The sequence below is a fragment of the Gambusia affinis genome, linkage group LG01, assembly GCF_019740435.1.
Source record: "Gambusia affinis linkage group LG01, SWU_Gaff_1.0, whole genome shotgun sequence".
Lineage (NCBI taxonomy): Eukaryota > Metazoa > Chordata > Actinopteri > Cyprinodontiformes > Poeciliidae > Gambusia > Gambusia affinis.
Window position 1 is genome coordinate 36,859,567 of NC_057868.1, and position 19,244 is coordinate 36,878,810.

The 19,244-nt window shown below is 36.9% G+C and overlaps 1 protein-coding gene across 2 annotated transcripts in view; it reads right to left on the reverse strand.

Annotated features, from left to right (window-relative positions):
* Nucleotides 1-589: 589 nt before the first annotated feature.
* The window catches only part of hspg2 (heparan sulfate proteoglycan 2), a 115,329-nt gene continuing 96,674 nt past the window's right edge, over nt 590-19,244 (reverse strand). Inside the window, exons 64-90 of one of the 2 annotated variants that reach the window (XM_044121906.1) lie at nt 18,961-19,140; nt 17,955-18,215; nt 17,696-17,858; nt 16,762-16,859; nt 16,297-16,563; nt 15,533-15,645; nt 14,231-14,378; nt 14,030-14,146; nt 13,833-13,850; nt 12,289-12,373; nt 12,068-12,212; nt 11,483-11,585; nt 11,282-11,391; nt 11,095-11,203; nt 10,870-10,968; nt 10,551-10,772; nt 9,517-9,761; nt 9,262-9,433; nt 8,606-8,728; nt 8,218-8,274; nt 6,228-6,303; nt 6,016-6,094; nt 5,580-5,627; nt 4,436-4,506; nt 4,242-4,325; nt 4,004-4,107; nt 590-3,012 (exon numbers count right to left, since the gene is read on the reverse strand). In XM_044121906.1, the coding sequence (XP_043977841.1) occupies nt 2,840-3,012; nt 4,004-4,107; nt 4,242-4,325; nt 4,436-4,506; nt 5,580-5,627; nt 6,016-6,094; nt 6,228-6,303; nt 8,218-8,274; nt 8,606-8,728; nt 9,262-9,433; nt 9,517-9,761; nt 10,551-10,772; nt 10,870-10,968; nt 11,095-11,203; nt 11,282-11,391; nt 11,483-11,585; nt 12,068-12,212; nt 12,289-12,373; nt 13,833-13,850; nt 14,030-14,146; nt 14,231-14,378; nt 15,533-15,645; nt 16,297-16,563; nt 16,762-16,859; nt 17,696-17,858; nt 17,955-18,215; nt 18,961-19,140 (3,470 nt within the window). In that variant the 3' untranslated portion in view covers nt 590-2,839. The remainder of the gene's footprint in view (nt 3,013-4,003; nt 4,108-4,241; nt 4,326-4,435; nt 4,507-5,579; nt 5,628-6,015; nt 6,095-6,227; nt 6,304-8,217; nt 8,275-8,605; nt 8,729-9,261; nt 9,434-9,516; nt 9,762-10,550; nt 10,773-10,869; nt 10,969-11,094; nt 11,204-11,281; nt 11,392-11,482; nt 11,586-12,067; nt 12,213-12,288; nt 12,374-13,832; nt 13,851-14,029; nt 14,147-14,230; nt 14,379-15,532; nt 15,646-16,296; nt 16,564-16,761; nt 16,860-17,695; nt 17,859-17,954; nt 18,216-18,960; nt 19,141-19,244) is intronic. The other variant, XM_044121914.1, reaches the window with a different exon arrangement.

Below are 19,244 nucleotides of genomic sequence, written 5' to 3' on the forward strand. Positions count from 1 at the left end.
AAAATTCTGTCAAAAATTTTAAGATCAATCTCAGAAAAAACTTAGAAATGTCAGAGCTTGAAAAGTGGAACACTTTCTGAAATACTGAAACTTTGGGATTTGTCTTATGCATTTTTTAGAGAAGTTAAAAAATTTTGACTTTTGAAACTTTCAGTTTAATTTTTTTTTTCTAGAAAATTTCTGAGATTAATCTCAAAATGTAAGCATTTTTTCTAGCAAGTTCTTCACTGTTGGAGCTCAGAAATTAGCTAGAAATGTTTTTAGATAAATCTCAAAATTTCTGAGACCTATGGCAGAAATGTATTGTTTTTTTTGTTTTGTTTTTTCTTCTATTTACAATTACCCTAAAATGACATTGTATTTAGCTCAAAACTCAAGATAGGATGGGTATTACCATTTGGAGAAGTCTGTGTTCAGTTTAACTGAGGAATGCAAAAAACAATTTAGGAAAATGATATTTGTAAAGATCAAGGAGGATATTTGCTTACATTGATTCAAGTCATTAAATAAGAAACTCTAAGAGAAACCTGGACTATAATGCAAAACACAGCATAGAAGTGTGAAAAAAGAAATCACAAGATTACAAAGAGCACATGAATTTTATTTTTATTTAGGAAACATAGAGTGAATGGGAGAACCTTTCCAACATGGGTAATGAAAAAGCCAGATCTTAATGACATCAAAATTATATTCCAGTACTTTCATTAAGTTAATTCCCAAATTTTGTTCAGAAGTAAAAAATACCCTTTTTTTTATGGAACCAACATAAAAATTTCACTCATTACTTAAAGTGGACTTTTCAACATAATAAAGGTAAAAATAAAAATTCTAAACCAATAAACAGAGACTGTTTCTAGACAAGTTTGTATTAGGTAATTGATATCTTATATGTAACAATCCGGGTTTAGGTCAGATACCCAAAATGCAGGCAACAACCACAGCTGGACCATAGCTCCTGCTCATTCATGATAACACCAATTTCATGCATTCATGCACTAGATGCCTAAGACTTATTGTTTCAAAGAATAAGACCAGTTTTTATCCACTGGGACAGGGAAGCTCCAGTCTAGTACTTTGTGTGGGCAATTTGAGAGGAATTTGCTGAGTGGGGGAGCGACAATAGAGTACAGGAGACAATAGACAAGAACCCCAGATATTAGAAAGCTAATCAATCAACAAAAGTGGTGGAAAAACAGGCAAGAAAGCAGAACAAAATGAATGAAATAAATAAAATGAAAAGATGCTCATTTTAGGATTATCAAAACAAATATTCTCAGCTAACAGTAAGAAAAAAATCCAAACCCCCAAATAATTGTGTGGCTGTGGTTTGCCACGTGGTTGAAAGGAAGCGTGTGAGCATGCTTATCGGAGCTACACTACAGATCACAGCACGCTGCAGGAGGTTTCTTCTGACCGAACATGAATATGAGCTGCTGTAGATGAATCTATCTCTGCAGAGTAAACAACCCACAGTGCTATCAGAGGTTTTTAGCTTTCCATGTTGAATTTAAAGCTACCAAACTCGACATTAGGGTTAAAAACCTGAGGCAGGCAGTTCTGGGTTGACTCTCCTGAGGATATGGAAACAGACACATATTCACTCCTGTCTTAAAATGGAGTGACCTGCTGCAAACAGATAAAGTTAAAACATACTTGAGCAACATATTGAATACACTCACTTCCTCAACTGACATTGTTATCTACCTGGCTGGCAGATAATCTAAACACATAAAATAACATATTCAACACAATCACACATAAAAAAAATTACACTTTTTAAAAAAAAATTTTTTTTTACTTCTTTTTGAGATCTACTCAATCATAAAAGGCAAGTGAAAGCAAAAAACCATGCCATATTGTAGAGCTATGTGAAATTTCATGCATACCAACAAATAATCTACTGCTTCTTAATTTTTTAAAACTACAACTAACGCCAAATTACTAGAAAAAAAGACCTCTGCATGTAACAGAGACACACATTGCATCTTCATGTGTGAAAATTAGCACCAAGTTTCATTTCTGTTCATAAAAAATAACAAATAAAGAAAGAGAAGACATAAAAAGTGTTGTGACTTACTTAAAAGTGGAAGAAAAAAAACAAATAAACAGTCATACTTCTAACAATTGTTATTTGTTTGTATTTGGCATCCTGAGTTGTGTACTGGAGTTGAATGTGACTGTGACCATGTATGTTCATCTCCCAACAGTTTGCCAAGCATGCTCGCAGATAAAGATTTCCCTACAGAAGTGAAGAAAAAAAAGGCCTGCGTATTTTCAAGTAACAGTAGAGTTGGGCCTGTAAAAAGCCTCAGACATACAGTATAATAACCCAGAATAAATTCTAGGAAAGATAAAGAGCTGTTGTAATGTTAGTTTGCATGTTTTTCCCCCACAAACATTATATATATTCAAATGTATATAAATAAAAAAAATTCAGTGCTGTCAAAATATCTCCAACTCCATAGGACCTGACCTATCGTAGAAAGGCTAATGAGCTCTACTAATAATCTTCTCACGGCTAAAAGTACTGCTGGAAGTATGAAAACCTTACTACTCATCCTTTTTCAGTCCTTCATTCAGAATACAACACTGAGGCAGAGAAGACTTGTTAATATTGTTTTAAATTTTCCTCTCTTTTTGGTTTTGCTGCACACAGAGAAAAGCATCAATTGCGTCATGGTTTGTTTTCTATTATTTTGTGTTTTTTTTTTTTTTTGGTTGCAGCAAAGCACCAAGTTTGTTAAGTCTGTCCAAGGGAGTTTGCTGCATGTGTAATCACTCCGTAGTCTCTCAATGTGTGCGTGTGCTTGTGTGCGTGCGTGTCCTGGTGTATGTATGTCTATGAAGAGCAGGGCTGAACATTGATGCCGTGGGCAGCGTGAGCCTGCAGATCAATCAGCTGGCCAGGCTGCAGTCCAGGCCGAGTGTTCATCAGCATCAGGTTCCGAACACAGCCGCTGATTCCTGATGAAAATTTTCCTCCTGTCATAGCAGTCATATCTGGAGCTCCACCTGTGTGTGACAACAAACATAGATTTAAACCTTGCCTCACATTTGACCTGCTGGCCACAAGAGAAGTGCAATTCTCAAAAATCTCTTTAAAATGACCTAGATGGATCAAAGGTGATGATAAAAACAAAAATTTCTTCATACAGGTAGAATCCTTTGATCTCTAAATTAAAATATCAACATATTTTTCTATGAGCGGACAGTATCTATTAAGATTCCTCAAAACGGAACCTAATATCAATAATTGATATTCAAATATCTATATAAACCTTGAATTTCAATGCTAAAATGTAAGGATATTTGGAAAAAAGTAATATGAAAACAAATGACTTAATATTTCATTAGTGATAGTCATTGAGAGGCACACTTTCTCTAATCCACTAATAGCAAAGCTAATCTTTTGTTTAGTGCTTTTGCTAACTTTGAAAATGTTTAGCATACTTAGCTTTCATTAAATAAGATTTTCTGTATGATTTCTAAAGTGGTAGTTTACTTGGCTGTTTAGTAAACTTTTAACTGAATAAAGTTTCATATGTGCTTTGAAGCTTTTCATTATTAATGGTTAAGAATCCTCAAAGTAGATGTTTATATTCATGCTCTTATTTTGAAGTGAGTGAAGACTGTTTACACAGTTCCATTTTCTCTTCTTACGTTCTCTCTTTTTGTTGTCCAATAACTTTATCCCAATGAAGAAACACATATGAATAAAATGAAACATGGACAGTAGAGAACCAGACAGATTTAAGTACAATATCTGAAGGTGTTATGGAACATTCAACTTATAATGTCAAAATTGAACTGGTGCTAGATGATTGCCATATCTGTCAATGGCATTGTTGCTATTTCAGTCTAATACTGTATTATTCTCAAAGATACAGGCGAAAGCAAAACAAAAGGAAAACATTTTGACCAAATCATTTTTAAATATTGGGATTTTGCACTGAAAAGCCTTCAGTGGTTAACCTCTTGGAATAATACTGTCAAGTTTGCTCACCCAGATATATGCTGCCTTTGGTGTTAACCATGAGGCTTTTGCCTTTAGATTGTCCATGTTGTTCGTCTCCTCCATCAATTTGGATGAAACCATCTTTTCCAGCTCTGGAAGAAAAGAGAAACAAAAAAGAAGAAAAGCACAGGTGTATTAAAGCATTAACTGATAGACAAAGAATTTCACGAAATGTGGGAGTGGAGCGTTAAAGATTAATCTTTCTACATCCACTGAAGATACACACCTAAATGCTGTGATCTTATGCCACTTTCCATCGTTGATGGCGGTTGTTGATTTTATTCTTGCCTCTCCACTGCCCAGCTGGTAACTAGATATAATATAAATAATCATTATTACTGTAAAATACACCAACTTAAAATGATTTTAACCACATCCTCTAGAATTAAACCAAACAAAAAGATTTTGGTGCAGAATCACCTGAAAACTAGGTGTCCGTTCTGTAGGCCAAGGCTGATGAAGTCCTTTCCTTTGCTATGTTCTCCAGGTACCTGAAAACAAAAATGGGAAGTCAATAGAAGGGTATTTTTTTTGTTATTTAGTCCTATGAACTTCTGGCCCCTGACAAAGTGGCTTATAGTAACTTTCCACATTAAGGGCTGTACTTTACATATAACAAGCATGATGCAATACGTTGAGGGAACATTCACCAAATGTAACAAAATCTTCCATGCAAAACAACATTGGTCAAGAAACAACCCTGAACACATACAGTCCAATAACATACATGTACGTTTTCACCTGTTCAGTCTTCAGTCCATTGAATTTTTCATCATTTTGTCATGTTATGACCTTAGCTTCCTCCATCCTTATAATTACTCTGACCAGCATTTCAGTTCCAGGAAAAGACAAGAAAATCCAAAGCATGATAGTTCCACAGACATTTTTTACTATGCTCAGCGTGATGTACAATTATTTTTTCACCCTTCATAATGTAGGATACAAACTGCAGATATAGTCAAATCTGACCAGTGCATTTTCTTTCACATGTTTGCTGTGTTTCCTTCATGGCTTTTGGAAAATAGCAAAAAAGGAATTATAAGAAACCACAGTTCTTATGGAGTTTCAATAATGTTACACCACTACAGACTGATTCGTGCAGTGGATTACTACTAGTTGTGATGAAATATTTTTTCCTTAGATGGCTGGTCATGTCTTGGAAGGTTTGTGATTGTACCATATCACTCATAATTCTTTCAGATGAGAAGTCAAATAGGGATCTCTATGATGTTCCAAGTGTAGGATATTTCCAATCTTTCTGATGTAGATGGTCTCAATTTACTTTTGCACTTGTCCAAATTATTCACACTGAATTTTAGTTGGGGGTATTAATGTGAAACAGGTGTACAACACACTTTTTAGGTTTGCTTTTATTAAAAAATTAGAAAACTTGTGTCCTCCTACAATTAAATAAAATCACACCTTCAATTTTGTGGTTGTAACATGACAAAATGTGAAAAGGTTAAATGGGTATTACATTTCAAACCACAGTACCTCTGTATGTAATCCTAAAACAAAATTTTTTTAAAAAAAGCAGTGAAGTGTCTTGTGTTCGAGTGGATACCTTTTCACTAGCATGCACCTTTCGCAAATTTCGTGCGCTTTTCGTCTCCTGAGGAAAATGGAGGGTGAGTTAATTGAAGCACATGCATGTATTTAGTGGTGTAAGACACAGACGTTGATCTCAGCCAGCATGCCCAGCAAGGTCACAGGGTCAGCAGCAAATTAAGTTTACAATGCGATGATGATGATGATAAATAAATCAATAAATAAAAATGCAATATTTTGTCAGTGATGATGCAAAGAAAACTGACATCAAATGTTATGAAAAAAAAATCATTATGATAGTAACATTATTAAAATGAGATAATCAATATTATTAACAGTGCATGAGTTTTTAGGCAAAGTTATGGGGGGGAGAGGGAGGAGAAAATCTGATATTCTTATGAAAGTTGTCAGAGTTCAGATGCAGCATCAGGTGAGGGAGGGGCAGGACTTACCACTCCCTGCCATAAAATCAGGCCCTCAGAGGAGCTGGTGTTAATTTCCATTTCTATTGTCTCTGGAGCATCATGGACACTAAAATAGATTAAATAATGATATTAACAATTTCTTATTTGGAAAAACATTACATTTATATACAAAGCCATAATACATTATTTATGAGAAAAGGAAAAAAAAAAACATATAAAAAGTGCTAAAATAAAGTTACCTTCTTGGGAAAATTGATTTAGGGAGGGCAATGTACCCGTCACTTTGGAAATGAGCTGCATATTGATAGGGGGAATCTAGAAAAACATAAAATAAATATGTTTAGGTTGAGATTTATTCACATCATTGTTATGGCTCCCTCTAGTGGTGAAAGGAAAAAGGACTCCATGTTTTGGTTGGTTTAGTTAGATACATTTATAGACAACATTTTTAATGCCACCAACATCCCTTGACAGAGAATTTTTTGTGTTAATGCTACTGAAAGTAAGAATGTGCAACTTTTAGGAAAACAAATAAATTTATACCTCACACAAATACAGAGCAGAATACATTTTTATGCTCTATTGTATATTTACAGGAAAATTCAAGTTATAAGTTGGTTTTAGTTAGCAAATTTTCATTTGCATGAGGTAACAAGTTATTTCTTTTCTCAAAAGCTGCAAAGGCTCATGTTAAACCCATATCTGTAATCCAAAACCACAATCCTGAATTTCACCTTATTTGTAGAATTTATATGGAAATATGTCATTGCAAAGCTCCAGGATGCAGATATCAGTCATCAGCACATAATCACCATTCCTAACTGGTTGCATCATTCTTGACTTTTCACAAGGATTGCATCCTTGGCCAAACGGTTTGATGCTGATAGAAATTCTTATTAACTTTACAGCTTCAGCTGCAGTTTTATGTGGTGGGAATTTAAAATGAGTTTATAATATTAGAAAATAGCTAGCAGAAAACATCACTTTGCAGTTTTGATCGGTTTACAAAGCAGAACTGATGTTTTAGGAAGTACAGGTGCTGGAAATCATTATTCTTCTGCCAAAAAAAAGAAGATGTGCTGCCTTTGCTCTTTTGCAACAGGAGGTCTTGATGCAAAGGAGAAATTTGCATAGACTTTTGAATGTCATAGCACCAAAGAAGCCACAGTTCATCCAGAATAATGACTTTGCAGGAAGTACCAGGACTGGATTGCAAAAAATTTATTTTATGAGATCCCTTTTGGCCATTTTAGACATAATGAAAATGTAGCATCCAGGGAAAAACAGGTAAACACCTCCATAAATCCCTGTCGTGCAGACACTGAAGTATCCCAAAACCATTTATGTTTGGGCTTGCCTCACTGCTATGAATGCAGAATGGAGAAAAATCCAGGAGTAATTTGGTGATAAACTCAATGGAACAACGTGTTGGAAGGAAAAACTGACGTGGGGATAAAAACATAAAAATTATATGTCCACCATGTGCAAACTCACCAGATTGTAATCCCAGTGAGAACCTACTGCATAAAACTTAATGAATTATCCAATAGCAACCTTCTTTAACAGATTAAATGTTGATTATAAGACATTTAGACATCAGTTTACCCTAGAGATATCCGACATAAGTTAAGATTTCACTGAAGCAGTACAATTTGTCAGTCTCAAAACGTTTGGCCACGGTTGTGGAATAAACCTTGCAATAACTAAATGCATGTACAGATAAATCATCCTGACAATGATCAATGTTTTCCCCAGAAGACACTTGAAGTTGTTAGTAGTGGTAAACATTTCCACATGAAGAAGACTGAATGACGTGACGTTGAGAGCTTCAAAGAGGACAAGTATTTGGTTTGTCGAGAGTTGAACAGGCAGTTCGTAGCAACGAGACTTGTGAGTTGTGAGTAGGCATTTTACAGACATGAAAAAAAAAAGGAATTTCATGTTTCTGGCCTTTCCTGTAGGAAACTGGCAACAGAACTCTGCTTCCTGTCCGCAGTCTGCTCCCTTTTATCTGCAAAGCACAATTCCCCTCTCCCAACTTTGAAATGCAGATAAGAGTTTCAGCTGAGAATTGAAGACAGACACATATTTTCTCTCTCCGTGCGCACGCGTGTTAAGAAAATAGACAGTTGAGTTTGAGCTTTGTTGGGACGCCCGGGCTCTCGGACTGAAGCCAGGGCCCTGTTAGTCTCAGTCGTTTCAGGCAGACTCAACATTGAGATACTGTACCATTCGCCTCGCTGGTTTCTGAACTCCGCATGGCCTCGGCGAAGCTGAAGACCTGGCCTGTGTGCAGGATACAGCCATGAGAGTGCAGAAAAATGACACGTGCAGCCATTTAGGGTTATCTCTCCCAGCATGCTCTTCAGTGCTGGGAGTCACCAGGGAGCTCAATTTGGAGAAAATTCGGGCCATATGGGCTGCATGTTTCCGCCTTGGCTTTTTTGCTTTGATAATTATTACTTCCACCCACAGAATGCAGATTTATAGATCAGCTGACATGTGCTGTGCTTCCAGGAAACCATCAAAAACATGCAATAACATAATTCACTTTATACCTCCGACTTGCACTTGTTTTATTTAATAATTAAATGGTTACTGTCTTGTGAATACTTACTTTCCTCACAGGTGAGGCCTGTGTGTCCAGAAATGCATACACATTTGCCTTCAACACAAGTTCCTCCATTTTGGCACTGGATGTCGCTCTGGCACACAAATTTTACCACCTCACAACGTTCACCTGCAGAACCACAGACCAAGAGAGAGTCAGAGGTGAAAGGTTGAGTCATGCTCACTATGGCTTTAAGCCTGTCCACGGGTCTAAAAGACCCTGGAGAAAAATTCACCTTTTATTCTAGTTCTATAATCGTTCACTTAAGAAACACATACAAATAAATTTAATTTAATTTTGTATTTGATAGGAAACAGAAAGATCAATTGAAATAACCTCTTGAACAACATATTGGCACATAGACAGTAGAGTTCGAAATAATATTTTAGTAATTGATTAATCAGATTTTTTTTTTAAACGGCCAGTTTCATTTAACTACTTAAGCTTTTTTATACAATATTGAAAATATTTTAAATTATGCAAATAACCAAATAATTCAGTTCCTTTTTAAGTAAGAAAATAAACCTTTCGTTGCCAAAAATGCAATTACATATTTGAAGAATGTTATTTTACCCACACATTGCTATGAAAATCATCCACTAAACAAAAACAAAAACCTGACTCCCAAACAGATCTAAGAAGTTGTATTTCAAAACCCTGACCTTCAAATCCGTCTTTGCACAGGCACTGGTACTCATATTCTGCATTGAACATGCATTCCCCACCGTTCAGGCAGGGCCGGCGGTCACAGGGGCTGTTGTCCACACATTTGTTAATTGATTTGCTCTCTGTGAAGCTGTAGGACAAGTCCACCTTCTTGTTGTTGATGGAAACCTACAGTTGAGACGTAAACAAGTCTGATATAGAAAAATAGCCAGCAACCTTCATTCAGCTACTTCCAAACAGCGAATTCTCACCTCTCCGATGCAACCGTCAAACATCTGAGTGACATTTGCCGGTTTGGGCAGGATGTCCATCCTCGGCACTCCTCCCAGGTACATTGGAGTGTGGATATTGAGGCCTTGGGCTTTTCCTGGAGACATCCTCCTTTGCACTGGGCCCTGGTCCACCCTAAGGTGGCCAGACCTCTTGTTTCTCTCAGCTACAACTCTGTGCCACTGGCCCAGGGAGACCGGCTGAGGACTGAGAAGGACTGCCTGTCCTGGATGTCAAAGCAGATTAAAAATTCTTAAGGTTAAATATAAAAAAAAAACAAAAAGTGAAAAATAACTAAAGTTCTTAATCTGTCGCACAGAACCTTACAAAAGAATTCGAATTCTTTTTGCTTCCGATACTCAATTGGATTTAGGTGCAGACTTAAAGTAGGCCATTTTAACATATGAATACGCTTTGATCTTAACCATTTCATTGAAGCTTTGGTTGTATGATTAGCATTGTTGTCCTGCTGGAAGGTGAATCTGCATCTCAGTCTAAAATCTCTCCCAAGTTTTCATCTTCTAGGTTTGCCACAGATTTACAGTAAATCCACCCATCTTAAAGTTATGTCTGCTTCTCTATCAAGGAAAGCATCCCTATTTAGGAATATTTTAATTTTCATTTGTTTAAATGTAAGATTCATTTTGATGTGATTCTGATCAAAGCATAGTTGTATCACAGTCTAGTAATTTTCAGTACCATATAAGATGCTCTTGTTTCATAACCTAACCTGACTTAACCCTGCTTCAAACATCCTCACAATTTTATTTACCGTAGTGATAACAAATAATAAAGCATTAATGGATACCATCATTTTTCAAGATTTTCCTTCTAGAAATATTAGTAAATCTTCCACTTATACACTTACAAATGTGTTACAAACAGACGTAATCCATCTTATTTAAGGTTTGTGATTGGATCAGAAGAAAATGTGAGGTCAAGGCTTTGCATGCTTTTGCAGGTGTTGAATTTTCTCATGATACCGTTCACTAGAATTGTGCTAAGTTGTGTTTACCTGTGCCGAGTTCATATCTGAACTCCACATGACCCTCCACCATTGAAACGGCCACAAAGTCCTCCACCTTGGTTTTTCTACCGCCGCAGAAGAACATCAGGCCATTCCTTCCCAGTGGTTTGAACTCCAGCTCAACACGCAGGTCATCATGGACAATGGTCAGGGGTGGGTAGGCTATGTACGACTCATCCCCATCAAACAGTGGAGTCATCACAAGCTCACCTGGTAAGAATCAAATACAAATATTTTAAAAAAAGAAAAGATTTTTCATGGATGGGACTGACGGATTCATGTTAGGAAAGCCTACAGCTGGTGTTACCTTGCATGCATTTGTTTCCAAACTTGCCCAGATGGCAGCGACAGTCGTAGCCCAGGCCGTTCGGCCGGTTGATGCAAGTAGCATCGGGTCCGCAGGCCTCTGAGGGAGTCACAGTTGCAAAATGTTACACACAGAAGTAATCCATCTTACTTACGGTTTGAACTTTTAAGAATGTATACAAATGAATATTCTTTTTAGTACGCTCTATTGGGGATTCACATTCACCTGAGTGGCAGTGCAGAGACGAGTGATGCTGGCAGTTGCTGCCTGTGAATCCTCGGGGGCAGGTGCACCTGTACAAGCTGGCCTCTGAATCCTTACACGTTCCTCCATTCTGCAAAATAAAATAAAATAAGTTGCGAGATGCAAAGTAAGCAAGTGTTGAGAATTTATTTAGATGATTTAAACTGACCTGGCATGGATAATCTATGCAGGTGGGACAATTTGTGACGCCAGTAGAGCTGCGGTCAAGTTCTTTAAAGATTACTTCCTCTCCTTGGATGACCAGCTGACGAATACATCCTGCGTTAAAATCATTAAAAACAAAATAAATTCACACGGGTGAAAGCCTTCTCCATCCTGTGGTACTCAAAGACAGTAAACAGTATCTTACCCACAAAACCGGTCTTAATGCCAGCTGTTTTTACAATTGATGTGTAGTTGGGGTAACCACCCACATGCAGCTCCTCATTCAGATCAAGGCCCTGGAACTTTCCCTGATGAGCAGAGTACATTCAATTTTAGCAGTTTTCAGTTTTACTACTTTTACATCTGGTATGCCTCAAGGCGTCATCCTAGGATTTACCTGTTTTAAAAAATTATGTTTTCTTTGATTTTTGATCTATTTGTCTTACAAAACTGTTTACATTGCTGGGATTATTTTTCAATGAGCACTAAGATCAATACATTTAAAAATATGATTCTGTCCTGTTACTGTGTGAAGTTTAGTGGTACAAATCACTCTTTTTTATGTGACTGGTGTCCAAAAGAAGCATATTAAAAATGGTTATTTTTCAAGAACTGTTTTTTTGGGTCTACAAATGCTGTGTCACCAGTCACAGCAATATATTTACCTAAAAAAAGAAGCAAAAACTCATTTCTAGCATCCCTTTAATTGTTATTCCAATAATAACACAGATTCCCTTATAAAACTCTAACTCCATATTGTCCACCATTATCTCTGACCATAGTAAATTACCTGTGATTTTCCACTGATGGGCTCCCCGCCGTCCACAGTGATATAACCCTGAGTAAGGTTGCGATAGACCTCCACCGTGTGAAACTCTCCCAGTTTAATGGGGTTGGGGTCACGTATGGTGGCCATGCCAGAGCCCACATCAAACCTGGGATCAAACACAATTCTTGAATTACTGTTATCATCAACAACAGTCATCATTATGCAGTATTTCAAGTCCTGACCTGAACTCCAACCGTCCACTCACAAGTCCCAGAGAGATGAAGTCGGCTCCTGTTGTTCTTCTCTGGCCGTTGTAGAGGATCATGCCTGCCACCGGCGAAACAAAAGAGTTCAGCAAAAATACACACATAACAGATCCTGATGGTGTCCCTTTGGTAACATCCATCCTAATAGGTCCATAACTAATCAAAGTGTTTTAGGAGGAGAATAAAAAACTCTCACCCAAAACAACTGTAAATTTGTTATTGCTCAAGGGAAGTAATATTCTACATTTAATATCAGAGACTTATTAGGATAGATATTCTTTGGGATTAATTTTGTCCATCACAGCTGGATGGCTAAGCAGCATGCCAGGGAGTCACAGCTTTAGAGCAAAACAAAGCCATGTCAAAAACTGCTGGGCTGCAAAATGCAACCTGTTGAATCATAATGCAAATTTACTATTTTTCTTCCATCACATGCTGGAAATTCACATGCATAATGAATTATATATTCTATTGGACAAGGCATGAATATCCATTGTGTTTGTTACTGGAGGGAGAAAAGCTGCAACAGAAAAAATATCTGTTCAAGGCAAGTCGGCAGAAAGTAGATGGCAAAAACATCAGTTCTTTCTGAAATCTTTCACTACTTTATTTTCATTTCACACATACTCAAATCTTGAGTGTGCCTGAAGAATTTTAATTTTAAATTTAATTTCTTCTGAACTAATCGATTTTCCAGCTTGATCTGTGGATCTGTGGAGCCCTCTTGTCATGTAGGAGTGGGGGAGGTTTTGATGTGTAAAATGTGAAAAAATGTGTTGATAAATACATCTAAGAAAAAAAAGGACAGACATTACAAAAATAAAAAACAATACCACAAAAACACCCAATTTTACCAAGTGTTTTTGTAGTGCATATATTTTAGTACATATGTACTAAATAAGACAAACTAGCTTGTAAGAGACTTTTCAGCAAGATATAGGTATTGTTTTATGCCAGTAATTTCCTAATACTGATTAAAAAAAACATACTTGCCCCACTAACAGACCTTTTACACTTATAACATTTTCTCCATGTTATAAGTGAAATATTATCTTATTGAAAAGTTACTGGGCAGCTAGTTTTGTCTTTTTTCATTTGGACTAAGATATTTGCACTACAAACTAGAACAAAAATACTTAGGATTTGTGTTTTTGCACTTATGAAGTTCTTTGAAGGAGAAATCCATCATACTTGTAAAGATGATGGCAAAAAACAAAAGGTAAATGATTAATACTTGTTCATTTTGCTGTGTGTGTGTTTTAAAATTTTTGCTTTTTGTTGGTGGACACATTATTAAATCAGTTTGCTCTCTCTGACGTAAAGGTAGCACAGCTCTATCCTAATTTCTTTCCCTTTGTTTAGTGGATTTGTAATGATGACTGAAAACATTGCTCATGCATCATGTTGCATTTCTCTTGCACAGCCTATAAATCAGCTCTTAGCATGATGGAGGGGGGGAAATCTAGTGCAGGCAGAAAGCATAGTGCTGCCAACAACAGCCTTGACTTCCTGAGACTCACCAGCATACAATATGAGACCTTCCCACCCCATGGGTGAAGCAGGAGGGAGGAAAAGGAGGGACACAACATCCAGTGAAATTACATACGAGGCAAAGCATATTACACAAATGTATGCAATTTTTTAAAAAAAATCAATAAAATCTAAATTAATACATTTTATAATTAAAATACTAAGATTTAGAGAAGTGCACTCTTACCATCAACATTATCAGGTCTGAAGTTGATCTTTATGTTGAAAGCCTTGTAGGCATTTTTAATGGTGGGCAGTGTGAGGTAAGATACAGGTTCCTGGGCAAAGTACGGCATCACTCTCTCTGAAAAAATACATCAAAGTGAGACGCTAATAGGCCTGTAGTTGAAGGTGCCTCTGTGACGCACTATTCACTTCTCACACTAACCATGGACTTCAAGTTTGGTGAAAGCTGCCACTTTGCCGTGCTCGTTAGAGGCGGTGCAGATGTATGTGCCAGAGTCCTGGTGGGTGACCTGAGGAACTGTCAGCACGTTGGCTTCCTGGAAGCACTTAGGAGGAAGTTCTCCTTCCGACTTGAAAAAGGAAAGTAAGAAAAACAAATGCAGAAGGGCTACAATCCAATGGCTAAACAAACAGCTCTGATTTAGTCTGGAAGGAACCTCTTAAAATATTTTAGCTATCATCTACAAGAATCAAAACAAGATGCTGAGTTCCCATCACACCTAATGGAGCTTCTCTTCTGGCTTTTGTGCCACTATAAACAATTTCCACCATTCAACCATGGCTATGGACAAGCCCATCCATCCATTTGGATTTATGTTTTACTCTCCAGAGGGAAAATGGATGTAAATACAATAGCTAAAATCCCTAATATTACATTTTTGGTCTAGTTTCAAATAAAATTTCAGCAAGAAATAGGAGTTTATTTAAAGGCAATAATTCCTTCACATTGATGAAAACATGCTAGTTATGACTAAGTTAAATAAACTGGGAGTGGTCTGGTACTTTCCACTGTTAATAGTAATAGTTACTATTACTATTACATTAGTAATAGTAAAGAAATACTAATGTAAAACAAACTCTCATATCTTGCTGAAAAGTTACTTGTAAGTTACTTTTGTCTTAACTCAAGTGTACTAAGATATTATCACCAGAAACTAGACCAAAAATACTTGGTAAGATTTTATGTTTTTGCAGTTTAAGTTTCATTTTTTTCTTCCAACTGTTGCCTTGTATGTCAAGAGCGTTCAAAGTGGGAACTGGGGGCCATTTGAGGTCACTGAACCAATTTTATGCGGCCCACCCCAACCATAATTCAAGAATAAATTCAACTAATTAGGACAAAACTACAACTTTTAAATTAAAATCTACTTACTAATGGATTTTCATTTAGCAAATAAATTAAAATAGTTTAATTAAAATTGTTCATGACTAGTTTTATGTAAGAAAAGAGAAAAAAAGAAACATTTTGGGTGATTTTAGTTTTTAAATCATACTGAGTACTTTTGAGCTGACAATTTTGGCCCAGATGACACAAAGTTTGGACACATCTCTTCTGTATAGAAGGTCAGACAGCACGCTCTACACTGTAAAAAAAAACTGTTAAATGCCAGGAATAAATGTTTCCCTGTTATAACAAGACAAATTAAAATACAACAAACCACTAAGTCCCAAAACTGTTCAAATAATGTTGTGGCAACAAGAAAAGGTGGGAAGCATTAGTTACCTTTGTCCATTTGATATCAGGGACTGGATATCCTGAAGCTAAGCAAGGCATGACTGCATCAGACCCAACGGTCACCTCCTTTGTTTCTGGCAGTGCAGAAATTTGCGGAAGAGCTGAGAAAACAGACCAATGATTAAACTATGATTATAGTACTGATTGTACAGGCTTCCTGTAGGCTTCACCAACTCATATTTATGACTTCTTAAGACCTTTTAATACCATTATGAATAAGATGTAATATTTATATCACAACAGAAATGTACAAAGTGATACTTTTTTTTCAGGAGACCAAAACTGTGAAATTTCTGTAGTCTTTCAGCTAGCTAGCTGTTTTGCATTGTTTTTGTGAATGGCATCCAACCAGCTGTTGATACACTTATACTCTCCCATGACATATGCAAAATGTTAGTTAGAAAGCAAGCAGGTATTAGCAGCTTGTTACAGATAGCCTTAAAAACTTTGAGAAATAGAATGCATTAGTGAGGATTTCTGTGTGCAACTCAATCATTTGTCTGATACAAAAAACCATACAACATAGTCGCGACAAAATTTAAGATCTGTGATTAATGTATTTAAGGCCAACGTACATTGTCTTGAAAAATCTAAGACATTTTAAGGCCTTAATTTTAGACGAATGAATTCAAGACTAATTATGGATGAGTGGACAGCCTGGATACATAATAACCTGAACTGTAAGAATAATTTATAATCAAATGCATATATTCATGGACGTTTCTATAATAAAAAGATTGTTTATTACTCACACTGGACGTTGAGTAGCACTTGAGACTGAACTGAGCCTACATCGTTGGTGGCTGTGCAGCGGTAATGGCCGGCGTCTGCCTCGGTCACCTGACTGATCCTCAGCATGCCGTCTTTCACCATGATGTGTGAAGGAAGTGGGCCTCCAACTTTACTCCACCTGACTGTGGGCTCTGGATCACCGACAGCATGGCACTCAAACTCCACAGCGTTCCCAATCATCACGGTTTGCATTGAGGTTCGTACATTAATCATCACCTTTGGCAGAGCTGTGGAGAAGAAGAGAAATGTGAACAAAATAAATAAAGCAAATGGAGCTGTGCAGATATTTACGAATATGGGAAAACTTTGTCTTCAAGGTTTTGAGCTATTCCAGATAGATTCTTCTTATCTGAGCTATTTCTGTAAACAGAACCTTGAAGGCAAACATTGTCCATTAACTTTATAAACAGCAGGATGGTTCAAACCTTGAATGGTTAGTCTTGCAGTGTCCTGTGCTTGACCATATGCACTGGTTGCTCTGCAGATGTAAACACCTTCATTGCCCTGCTCCAAGTTTTCAATTCTGCCAGGAGAAATTGCATTTCAGATATCCACTTAAAAAACTAAGCACCTTCTGTGCTTTTCCTGCAATTTTGCCCAGTTACAGCTACAAACCCCAATAAACTTCATTGATATTTTATTACAAAGTAGAACATAGATGTGAAGTAGAAGATATATTATTATAATTTTAACATTAAACACTAAATCACTCAAAAGTAGCATGGACGTCTAGCTGTTTCCCCATGACACCCCTAAATAAAAACCAGTACACCCCTTTAAAGCACCATTTCCATGGTAATGATATCATCCTTTTGTAAGTTTGCTTTCCTTCTGGAATCAAACTTTCATTTTGGAAGGATGGATGGCGCTAAAAATATGAAAAACCTGAAAGCAAATTGGTTAGTCTCAAAAGAGCTGAAACTAGAATGAAGGTTAACCCTCCAGCAAGACAACAACCCTAAGCTTACCACCAGGGTTAAAATAGAATAGATTGAATCAAATTATGCTTGTGTACTGCAGAGCATTCATTTACAGAAGCTGAATAGCAGGTATTAACTCATATAAATTAAGAGGTACACAACTCTTCGTACATTTTTATTTGTAAATAATGTGGGAAACCCATGAATGATTTTCCTTCCTTTAGCATTTATGTATTACTTTTACTTGGTTTATCACAGAAAATACTAATAAAATAAATTGTAGTTGTAACAGGACAAAATATAAATGAGTTAATTTGAAATATTTTTTGTACTTTTAAATAAATAATGACACATGATCAACTGAGAAGAGAAAACATGCTATTTGTTGTTGGTATGGCCACCTTTAGTTTAACTTCTCCTCTACAGGAGAATCAGTCACCTGAGAACACCATCCTTTATGTCGTGGTTTGGAGGCAAGGCTCCTCCTTCCTTCAACCATTCAATCTGGGTATGAACTCCTCCAGCTGCAGAGCAGGTGAACTCTACAGCACTGCCCTGAGCTTTCACCTCAACCTGGGGGGAAACGCGCACCGCCAGAGGTGCTGCCGGGGCATAAGACACAGACAAGAGTGGAATCGGCTGTTTAATTCAGATTGTTGATATAAATCAATCTTGCATTGGATTGAGCAGCAACTTACATCTGACTGTGACTTTAGCAACTACTTCGCTGCTGCCAACTCTGTTGCTGGCCACACATTTGTAGCTCCCAGCATCCTCGGAAGTGGCCAGGTCGATCTGCAGATCGCCTTCGCTGGCCTGAGCTCTGGAAGGCAGGACGCCATCCAGTTTGGTCCATGTATAGGTCAAGGGAGGAGTACCATGGGCCAGGCATTGCAACCTGATCACCTCTCCGACCCGCACAGCCACGTCATCAGGCACCGAAGTGGCATAAGGAGGAGCTGCAAAGTCAGAAAAAGAAAAGAAACAATAAAAAAGTTAGAAATCTATTGATTATCAACATGTTGATAATATACTTCTAAAGCTAAAAACACATTCAGGGCATTCAAAGAACCAACACTTTATTAGATGCTGTTAATTCAGCAAACATGAAAGTTCCTCTCAAGCTTTTAAATTTTTCTCAGTTTGTATTATTTTGGCACGCTAGAGTCCACCATCTTTTCTTACATTTGGAAAACATAACAGGGCATTTAAGATTCACTAACAAAATCCAAAAGAAAGGATACATTGACATTGTATGACTTGTTTTTATCATGATCAAACTAATACCCAATTGTTTAACTATTGATCACAATCTACAAAGGATGTGACTACTTCTTTACAGGCAATGATGCTTGATTCAGTCCAGGACAATTCCCTTGTTGGGTCTTCTCCCCCTTTATTGACAAATCCAAAGTAAATTTAGCAATTAGACACTCCATTAATGTGTGAAAATTTTTTCTTTGTATACGGCAATATTATCCTATCACTTCCTACCTTCCACCTCAGGAACCTTTGTTTTAGGTTTATCATTGATCAAGGAAATCCACTACTCCATCATTTGCAGTACAGTATACCCCAAAGTAAAATTTTTCGACAATTAAAATGACTTTACCTGACTAGTTTCTCTTTTATTTGATATTTTAACTTTGAAAAGATGAATGAAATATTTCTAAGTAAAAAAAAAGATGCACAAAAGGCACTCACTCTCCACTTCTAGCATGATGGTGACTTCACTAGTTCCCATGTTGTTTGTGGCGTTGCAGATGTATTCTCCAGAGTCTTGTCGACCGACAGATTGCAGCACCAAGCTGTTGTTCACCACCTTGTGCCTCCAAGGCAGAGCGGAGCGCAGTTTGGACCACATAATAACCGGAGAGGGAAATCCTACAAAACATGAATGCAGAAAACTAAAAAAAGAGAATAAAATCTCTTGAATCAGCTATATTTTAATGTATCCGTTTATTTTATTTCACAACTAAAAGCTGAAA